The 10,418-nt window shown below is 49.5% G+C and overlaps 1 protein-coding gene and 2 non-coding genes across 3 annotated transcripts in view; all 3 read right to left on the reverse strand.

The window, feature by feature from the left end:
• The window catches only part of RPS3A (ribosomal protein S3A), a 29,330-nt gene extending 23,673 nt beyond the window's left edge, over positions 1-5,657 (reverse strand). The window contains exons 1-3 of the mRNA XM_075347915.1: positions 5,552-5,657; positions 3,956-4,059; positions 2,325-2,512 (exon numbers count right to left, since the gene is read on the reverse strand). Coding sequence (XP_075204030.1) covers positions 2,325-2,512; positions 3,956-4,059; positions 5,552-5,613 — 354 coding nt within the window. The 5' untranslated portion in view covers positions 5,614-5,657. The remainder of the gene's footprint in view (positions 1-2,324; positions 2,513-3,955; positions 4,060-5,551) is intronic.
• On the reverse strand, positions 1,901-1,969 carry LOC142258707 (small nucleolar RNA SNORD73). The gene has a single exon (XR_012727847.1). It is a non-coding gene; the product is annotated as a small nucleolar RNA SNORD73 (small nucleolar RNA).
• Positions 2,591-2,661, reverse strand: LOC142258694 (small nucleolar RNA SNORD73). The gene has a single exon (XR_012727842.1). It is a non-coding gene; the product is annotated as a small nucleolar RNA SNORD73 (small nucleolar RNA).
• Positions 5,658-10,418: the final 4,761 nt, after the last annotated feature.

Raw genomic sequence — 10,418 nt, forward strand, 5'->3', positions numbered from 1 at the left:
CACTGTACATGGTGATGACCGCAGGAGAGAATCTCGCTCTTGTTAAAGTCCAGGTCTCAATGGCCAGGCCGTCAGCTTCAGGGCTCTGGAGTTCTGATGGGAAATGGGCCCTTGGGTCAGCAGGTCTGGGATGCTTACGAGGCGCCATGAGCAATTGTACTAATTCAGCATACCAGGCGCACCTGGGCTAGTCCGGTGCTATTAGTATCACCGGGACTCCTTCTGTCTTGATCTTCCTGATTACTCGCGGCGGCAGGGGCAGAGGCGAAAAACATGTAAGCCAGACTGAAACAACTTCAGGAGACTAGAGCATCTGCGCCAATGGACTGTGGATCACAAGACCTGGCTAAGAACGCGGGTACCTTTGCGTTCAACCTTGAGGCCATTAGATCCACGTCTGGTGTACTCCAGTGAGTGCAGATGTGTGGGAACACTTCTGGGTGGAGAAAACCACTCTCCGGCAGCCAGTCCTTGGTGACTTAGAAGGTCCGCCACCCAGTTCTCTACTCCCGGTATGTGTAACGCTGAAAACACAGACCCCTGTCAATTCGGCGCAGGTGAGGATCCTGAGGACCTCGAGATAAGCTGTCTTGCTGCTGGTACCTCCCTGCCGATTGACCTACGCCACAGCTGTTGCATTGTCCAATTGGACCCGAATCAAACAACCTGCTAGCAGAAGGGGGGGAATGACCTGAGCGCGAGAAGATCGCGCTGATTTTCAGGATGATTTCTGGGAAGGGAAGACTCCTGGGGTGTCCACCATCCCGAAGCAGTGTAGAGCCAGTACGCTGCTCCCCAGACTAAGAGGCTGACGTCCGTGGTCAGGAGTAGCCAGTCCACTTGGGGGAGAAAAACTCCTCGATATGGAAGAGGACTGAAGCTACCAGCAAAGCGCATACCTAACTGAAGGTGTCAGGTGAAAAGTTCATCCAAGGAAAAAGGGCTCTTGTCCCAGGCAGCTAGAAGCACAAGCTGCAGTGGCCGGTGGTGTGGCTAAGCGAGCAGCACTGCCTCTATAGCCGCCGCTATCCTACCTAGCACTCTCATACTGAATCGTATGGAGCGAGAGGAGTACGTAGAGGGCAGTGTACCGCTTGTTGTAGAGCAGTTGCCTTGTCTTGAGGGGAAACTATCAAGCCCCGAAGAGTGTACAGGGACATGGCCAGGGAGGTGACGGATTTTGACGGGACCGGGGATGATTTGACTGGAGTAAGAAGCCGCCCTAAGCGGGATAGGGTGCCCACAGAGATTTGCACGCTGGTTGAGCCCTTGATGAGGAGGTCTGCAATCACAGCCCATGTGCATCCAGTCAGTGTGACCTTTGCTCCAATTTCCTGTCAGGGAGCCAGTGTGCAGATTCTGACGCCTGCTGGCAGAACGTGTATCAACTCAGACCCTGCCAGAGGGAGTGAGGAAGTGAGGAAGTTTTCATCGGCTCTGTGCTCTGGAAAAATCGGAATGATCTCACCTCAGCTCCGATGGAGATGGCAGTCTGATGGAGATGGCAGTCTGATGCCTGGTCACACTTGGTGCAGAACTTGTATCAACTCAGAGCCTGCAAGAGGGGCTGAGGAAGTTTTCATCTGCTCTGGAAAATCAGTGCCATGAGACCTGTCGTCCAGTGAGTAACAGCCCAGGATCCAGCGTCGCAGGAGGGGGTACGGGGAGGCGATACTCCGTATTCCCGCCTGTTTATGGTTTTGGGAAATTGGACCCCGAAGGAACCGTTGCCCTCTGAAAACAAAAAATTCTTGCTGCAGTAGTCTGCAGAGATGTGCCTCCTATAGACACTAAGCTAAAACTGAAGTAGCCTGGCTGAGCCAGGGGGTGTATACTGCAGGGGAGGAGCCAACTGTGTCCCCCAATGAGGAGTCAGAGAAATGTCGACTTACATGGGGACAGCAGAACACTCCCATGGTGGTAATCACTGGCCATCATTCGGGACCAAAACAATTTGGCATCATTTGCTCTCTTATAATCGTTATCAAATATTTTAGTGTTGCCAAAGTGTCCGCTGGTCTCCACCTCCTGATGTGTTGTCCTCTCAAAAGGGGCTTGTGACCACTGCAGACCATCGTGACGTGAGGAAAGCTGGGGAACTAGTAAGGTAATGTGGAATTGGGGTATTTTATTTAAAAGAATCAGATCATTGTCACGCAGAAAATTGTGCCCGGTGCACAACACAAAATAATTTGCAGTATAAAAAAAAATAAATAAATAAATAAATAAATGTAAAAAGACCAGAATGTAACATTAGAAAAACCACAGTGAGGCATTAAACATAATGAAATCTTTCTATTATAAAGGGACAGGGAAGCCCGTACCTGCCATTTCTTGACCATGGAGCACATCTTGTCACGTGTCAGATCCATGCCGTGGAAGTTGGTGAGACAGTTCTTGCCCTGTACATCCTCTGTAATCAGCTTGAATTTACGGAAGGCCACTTCATCGTTCTGCAGGTCAGCCAGGCTCACCTCAAACACACGGCCCTTCAGTCCATCAGAAGCGATTTCTGTTTTAAGCAACATATAGGAAATACTGAGCACTTTCAGAGAGGGACACATTCAGCAAACTTCTTCTAAGAAATGGGAACATCAGAAAGATCTCAAAGTGGTAATCACAGACATCATCTGGGACCGAAACAATTTGTCATCATTCATTCCCATTTCTACATATGAACGGTCATGTAAGATACAGACTGAATGTAAAACCTTTTATACACCACTTCAGTGTTTGGTTTTTTTAGTTCAGTGCTGTAGTGGTGCTTTAAATGCAAGTCCCGTCCCCCACACTTACACTCACCTGCCGCCATCAGTGTTTTTTGGAGCGCGCCGGAGGTCACTACTTGATACGTATTTATGGGAGCCTAGTTATGGCCTCCCTATTGCTCTCAGACTTGTATTGAGCGATTGTGATGTAACGTCTGACAATTCAGAGGTTATAGTCACACAGATGGCGCCACGGGACCGGAGCAACGCAGATAAAGGATGAATACAGCATCAGGTGAGTATAATACCGGGGGCAGGGCACTTACATTTAAAGCGCCACTTCAGCACTTAATTATAAAACAAAATCAGTCCTCTGGGCATGTGTAACAGATACCCCATAACAGAATCTTGGGTTTCTGAAAGTCTCATCCACAATGTCGCTGCTGTAAGGCTATGTGCGCACGTAGCGTTTGTCCCTGCAGAAATTTCTGCAGCGATTTGAACAGCACACGTGCGCTTCAAATCGCTGCAGAAAGAGTCCGAAAAAAAAAAAAAGCTGATTTCATGCGCTCAGAGTGCAGCCTCTCCCATAGACAGAGCAGGACCTGCAGGCAAAGCGCATGAAAGTAGTGACATGTCACTTAGAACGCGCGCTTCGGGCAGCAGCCGAAGCGCTGTGCTCTAATACACCACGTGCGCACGTCTCCTGCATAATCTTCATAGAATATGCTGGGGACGCAGGACGCATGCAGTTACGCTGCGGTGCAGATCGCAGCGTGACTGCATGCAAATACGCAACGTGCGAACATAGCCTAATACGCATTACATTGTCTAGCTGGGAAGATTCGCTGCGTATGTCACACGTGCAAGAACCCTAAAGGTCTGTTTCCATGAGGAGAATACGCAGGTGTAGGACTACTGATCTTCATGGGTAATATAAGCAGTCTTACATTATTATTGGAAATGAGATTTCAGAAAGCATTGCTGAGAAAATTCACAGCATAAATGGACACTGCGGATTTAAAATCCTAGTCGAATCCATGTGTAACGTGGATGTCACCGCTGATTCCACCCTCTGCAATGTGTGGGGTAATACATGCAGCAAATCCATGGCTTTACCACATCACGGCCCTGAAGGTAAAGCCAGCGAGTTACCCAAGTCCATACAGATACTATACAGTGAATGAGCTCTAGAATGCAGCCTCTATACACCCATGGCTCAGCTGCACAGTAGCACATGCACTTACTTGTTCCCTGAGTCCTTGTGACCAGCGTCTTCCCAAGATTGCGGATATTGAACATGGCAGGTGCCTTGACATCGTACCAGTCCTTCTTGGAGAAAGGGTCCACACTGAAAAACATGGCGCAAAACACATGAGCCACAACTAGAAATGCTGCCATCATACAATGGGCACTGCTGGTAATATCACTATGGAGCATTACTACTAGCGCCCCATCATACAGCCATCAATGCCAGTAATATCACTATGGGGCATTAAAGCACCACTCCATTGTTTTCTTTCAGCACTGGAGTGGTGCTTTAAATCTAAGTCCCCTGTCACCCTCCGGTGTCTTCACCTTTTTCTGTGTCGCTGTGGTCAAACAGCTCCATCTTGTGACCAATTTTCACTAGCCAGGAGTCAGGTCACAAGCTCCCAATACATCTCTATGAGAGCCAGACCGAGGCTCTCAGACTTGCAGAGTGACCTCTGGCGTAGTACACAAGACACATCAGAAATCTCTGAGATCAACGGGAATGACGATGATAGTAGATGAAGCAGCCAGAGGGTGAGTATAAGGCCGGAGTCACACTTGCGAGTGCCTCACGTGTAACTCGCGCGAGTCTCTCATTGAATCACCCGGCACGGACTCGCACTCTACGGACAGGAGCAGGTCGGTTGCATGTATGTCTATGCAGCTGAGACGCATGTATGTCTATGCAGCTGAGACGCATGTATGTCTATGCAGCTGAGACGCATGTATGTCTATGCAGCTGAGACGCATGTATGTCTATGCAGCTGAGACGCATGTATGTCTATGCAGCTGAGATGCTCCTGTCCGGAGAGTGTGAGTCCATGCCGAGTGATTCAATGAGAGACTCGCGCGAGTTACACGTGAGGCACTCGCAAGTGTGACTCCGGCCTAAGACAGGGGACAGGATTTAAAGCACCACTACAGCGGCACAATAACAAAACACTGGAACTTTACTATTTCTGCAGCCATCATACAACCAGCACTACTGGTACGATCACTATGGGGCATTGCCATTTGTGCTGCCATCATACACCAGCATTGCCGATACTACTATAGTGCATTACTATTAGTGCTGCCATAATACAGTATTCCTACTATAGGGCATTAATATTAGTGATATTATACAGTAGCACTGCTGCTATTACTATGGGCCATTTCTGCAGGGCATTGCTATTAGTGCTGCTATTATACAGTAGTACTGCTGCTATTACTATGGGCCATTTCTGCAGGGCATTGCTATTAGTGCTGCTATTATACAGTAGTACTGCTGGTATTATTATGGGCCATTTCTGCAGGGCATTACTAGTAGTGCTGCCATTATACACCAGCACTGTTATTACCGTGGGGACATTACTGCGGGATTATTACAGAGGGCCATTTCTGCACGGCCTCTCCCTCCCCACACTCGCCCGGTGCTCTCCGCGCCCTCATGGTAACCCGCACTCCACACAGGGCAGCTGCCCAGCACGGAGCCGGGTGCGTACAATCCGCCTCACACCAGAGCCATCCTTTCCTTTCTAAGCCCCCGCACCTCGCAGGACCCCGCACTCACTGCCTCCCCTCACAGCCGCATCCATATTTCTACTCACATCTTCTTCTTTGCGCCCTTTTTGCCGCCTTTGGTCAGCCGCTTGTTCTTGCCGACTGCCATCTTGCCGAGCTGGGAGAGAAAGAGGAAGCGCAGGCCGCACACGCGAGATTTCACAGCGAGAGAAGAACGTCGACAGGAAGTGGAGGTGTGTGCTGGGAAAAGACGAGGGCCTCTAGCGGCCAAGCGAGTAACTACAGGAGCGAGTAATGGGCTGGACGTACTGGGAAAAGACGAGGGCCTCTAGCGGCCAAGCGAGTAACTGCAGGAGCGAGTAATGGGCTGGAAGTGCTGGGAAAAGACGAGGGCCTCTAGCGGCCAAGCGAGTAACTGCAGGAGCGAGTAATGGGCTGGAAGTGCTGGGAAAAGAGGGCCTCTAGCGGCCAAGCGAGTAACTACAGGAGCGAGTAATGGGCTGGAAGTGCTGGGAAAAGAGGGCCTCTAGCGGCCAAGCGAGTAACTGCAGGAGCGAGTAATGGGCTGGAAGTGCTGGGAAAAGACGAGGGCCTCTAGCGGCCAAGCGAGTAACTACAGGAGCGAGTAATGAGCTGGAAGTGCTGGGAAAAGACGAGGGCCTCTAGCGGCCAAGCGAGTAACTGCAGGAGCGAGTAATGAGCTGGAAGTGCTGGGAAAAGACGAGGGCCTCTAGCGGCCAAGCGAGTAACTGCAGGAGCGAGTAAGGCTGGTTTCACACTACGTTTATTTAACATCCGTCCATAACGTTATTTTAGCGGAAAAGCGGATCCAGTGCAAATGCGTTTTCACTTCAATGCATTTGCAATGGACTCACGTTAACATGCGTTCACCTGCGTTTGCGTGCGTTATAGTGAGGATCCAGCGACTTGCAGTTTTTTAACATCTTTCAAAAACGCTACTTGTAGCGTTTTTGAGCTGCGTCCAAATACTGCATGTCACCGGATCCTGACTAAACAGCATGCAAACGCAGGTGAAAGCTGGCGTGCTGATAGACAGGATCCTGCTTGCTCTACTGAGCATGCACAGAACCAGTCTCGCGTGATCTGTCTCTCTCTCCTCCTCCCTCCCTCACCCTCTCTCTCTATCTCTGTCTTTCCCCCTTCCTCCCCTCCCTCTCTCTCCCACCTGAGAGCTGTGGACACTCGTAACCAAGATAAATATCGGGTAACCACTTCTCTTAGTTACCTGATGTTTACGTTGGTTACGTGTGCAGACAGCCCTGCTCCTAGCAGCTGCAGACACTCGTAACCAAGATAAATATCGGGTATCCAAGCCCGATGTTTACCTTGGTTACGAGCGTCTGCAGCTGTCAGAAGCCGGCTCCCAGTCTAGTTCCCCTCACTCCCGATCACATGACTCCAATGCCCGCCCCTAAACATCCAGTGACAGGATCCTGCAAAATAAGACATGCGTTTGCATGCGTTTTTTGCTGTAAAAGCAGGATCCGCTTTTGCAGCAAAAAAACGTTCATGACGCATGTTAAATAAACGTAGTGTGAAACCAGCCTAATAGCGGAAAGTGCTGGGAAAAGATGAGGGCCTCTAGCGGCCAAGCGAGTAACTGCAGGAGCGAGTAATAGCGGAAAGTGCTGGGAAAAGACGAGGGCCTCTAATAATAATAATCTTTCTATAGCGCCAACATATTCCGCAGCGCTTTACAATTCAGGAGGATCATATACAAACAAGTAACAGTTATAGAAATACAATATTTAGAGGAAAAAAAAAAAAAGAAAAAAACACAACCTCGTGAGAGCTTACAACGTACAATGAGATGGGGGGGAGGGGCATCGTACAAGTGCTTATTTACAATGACAATCCAGCCATCTCACGGAAATGGGGGCTAGATAGTGGTTTCCTCGACCAGTGGGCCCGAGCCTTGAGATGCATTTGGGTGCCATGGACTTTGACGTGGGGTTATGTTCTGAGAAGTTGTAGAGGGATTAGGTGAAATTAGTTTGGCTAGGGAGTGTGATAGGCCGCCCTAAAAAGATGCGTTTTTAGGGAGCGTCTGAAGCTGAGTAAGTTGTGATTCGTCCTAACTTCTTGGGGTAGAGCGTTCCAGAGGGTTGGTGCAGCTCGGAAGAAGTCTTGGATCCGGGAGTGGGAGGTTCGAATTAGTGTGGATGTTAGTCGAAAGTCGCTTGCAGAGCGTAGAGAACGGGTGGGGGTGATAGACAGAGAGGAGGGTGGAGATATAGGGGGGTGCTGCACTGTGGAGAGCTTTGTGGGTGAGAACAAGCAGTTTGAATTGGATCCTGTGATATATGGGCAGCCAGTGCAATGACTGGCACAGAGCAGAGGCATCCGAGTAGCGGTTAGCCAGATAGGTAACCCTGGCTGCTGCATTAAGGATGGACTGTAGAGGAGAGAGTCTAGTTAGGGGGAGACCAATTAACAGAGTTACAGTAGTCAAGGCGAGAGTGGATCAGGGCCACGGTGAGGGTTTTTGTCGTTTCCATAGTGAGAAAGGGGCAGATTCTAGAGATGTTCTTGAGGTGCAAGCGTCAGGAGCGGGCAAGAGATTGTATGTGGGAGGTGAAGGAGAGATCAGTGTCAAGTATAACACCCAGACAGTGGGCCTGCTGCCTAGGACTTATCGTTGTGCCACACACAGAGAGGGAGATGTCAGGTTTAGGAAGGTTGGGAGATGGAGGGAAAAGTTCAGTTTTGGGAAGGTTGAGTTTCAGATAGAGAGCAGACATGACATTGCAAACTGCAGTCAGGCAGTCACTTGTGTTCTGTAGTACAGTGGGGGTGAGCTCAGGGGATGAGGTGTATAGCTGTGTGTCATCAGCATAAAGATGGTACTGGAAGCCAAATCTGCTGATGGTCTGTCCAATTGGGGCAGTGTAGAGGGAGAAAAGAAGAGGGCCAAGGACGGAACCTTGAGGGACCCCAACAGTGAGAGGGAGAGGAGAAGATGTGGAGCCAGCAAATGATACACTGAATGAACGGCCAGTAAGATAGGAAGAGAACCAGGAGAGCACAGTGTCCTTTAGGCCGATAGAATGGAGCATAGAGAGAAGGAGACTGTGGTCAACAGTGTCGAAAACGGCAGAAAGGTCAAGAAGAATAAGCAGAGAGTGGTCACCATTACGTTTTGCTGTCAATAGGTCATTGGTCACTTTGACAAGGGCAGTTTCTGTTGAGTGTAAAGGGCGAAAGCCAGACTGTAAAGGATCTAGAAGCGAGTGAGTGGAAAGGTAGCGGGTGAGGCGAGAGTAGACCAGGCGCTCCAAGAGTTTAGAGATGAAGGGGAGATTGGAGACTGGTCTGTAGTTGCTTGTGCAGGACGGATCAAGGGAAGGTTTTTTTTAATAATGGAGTAATGATAGAGTGTTTGAGGGAGCAGGGGAAGATACCCGAAGAGAGAGAGAGATTGAAGATTTTAGTTAGGTGAGTGGTGACAACCGGAGGGAGGGACTGGAGTAGAGGTGTGGGGAAGGGATCAGTAGGGCAAGTGGTAGGACAAGAGGAGGATAGGAGCCTGGAGACTTCCTCCTCTGTGACTGGGTCAAATGTGGAAAGTGAGCTGGGTGGGATGTGGGGATGGATGGGATTCACAGTGCTTGGTGGCTGGGAACTGATCTCTTGGCGGATATTTTCTATTTTCTCTGTGAAATACGAGGCCAGGTCATCAGCATGAAGGGCTGTGAAAGGGTCTGTACTTTGGGACTGAGGAGGGAGTGAAAGGTGTCAAAGACCTTTTTTGGATTGTTGGCAAGTGAGGAAATAAGGGTGGTGAAGTAGGTCTGTTTGGCGAGGTGAAGGGAAGAGTTGTAGGTCCTTAACATGAACTTGTAATGGATGAAGTTTTCTGGTGTGCGGGTTTTCCTCCATAGGCGTTCGGCACACCTGGAGCATCACTGGAGAAATAGAGTTTGGGATGTGAGCCAGGGTTGTTTTACTCTGTGTTTGGTCTTTCTGAAGGTGAGGGGCGCTACTTGGTCTAGTGTACTCCTGAGTGTGTCATTGTAGTGCTTTACAGCCAGATCAGGACAGGAAAGTGAGGAGATAGGGGACAGTGATGTGTGTAAAGAGTCTGAAAGTGTCTGAGAATCGATGGCCTGTAGGTTTCTGAATGTGTGATTGGTGGGATTGTGCTGGGATGGGCAAGGGTTTGTGAGTTTGAAGGAGAGGATGTTGTGGTCAGAGAGGGGAAGAGGTGAGTTGTCAAAGTCAGAGATTGAGCAGAGGCGGATAAAGACCAGGTCAAGGGTGTTACCATCTTTATGTTTCTCAGAAGATGAGAGTTGTGAGAGGCCAAGGGAGGTGGTGAGAGATAGAAGCTGGGATGCAGATCGGGAGGAGGGGCTGTTTATGGGGATGTTAAAGTCTCCTAGGATAAGGGTTGGTAACTCTGAGGACATGAAGTGCGGCAGCCAGGCTGAAAAGTGGTCAAGGAACTGGGTGGGTGAGCCTGGTGGACGGTATATGACAGCTACTCTGAGGGAGAGGGGATGGAAGAGTCTGTCTCTAGCGGCCAAGCGAGTAACTGCAGGAGTGAGTAATGAGCTGGAAGTGCTGGGAAAAGATGAGGGCCTCTAGCGGCCAAGCGAGTAACTGCAGGAGTGAGTAATAGCTGGAAGTGCTGGGTCCAGAAATGGCTTTATTTCATTACAAAAGGCGCAGCGCACAGAGAAGCTGCAGATCCTCTCACCCTGGGTATTGCTGGCTGATTATTACACCTTATTTCCTAGCTCTTATAGCAGGATATTTCTACTGTTAAAGGGCACAAATCCACTCCAGTATAAAGGTGTGCACACTGCCTTTTTGGGCACACTGATTTGAGCTGTTGGCGATTTTTACTATTTAGTTATATTTTGATTTATTTTACTGGAACTGAGTAACTTTATATTATTTTTTTGCATTTCGGTTCCCCTATCAGCCCAG

The sequence above is a fragment of the Anomaloglossus baeobatrachus genome, chromosome 1, assembly GCF_048569485.1.
Source record: "Anomaloglossus baeobatrachus isolate aAnoBae1 chromosome 1, aAnoBae1.hap1, whole genome shotgun sequence".
NCBI classification, from domain to species: domain Eukaryota; kingdom Metazoa; phylum Chordata; class Amphibia; order Anura; family Aromobatidae; genus Anomaloglossus; species Anomaloglossus baeobatrachus.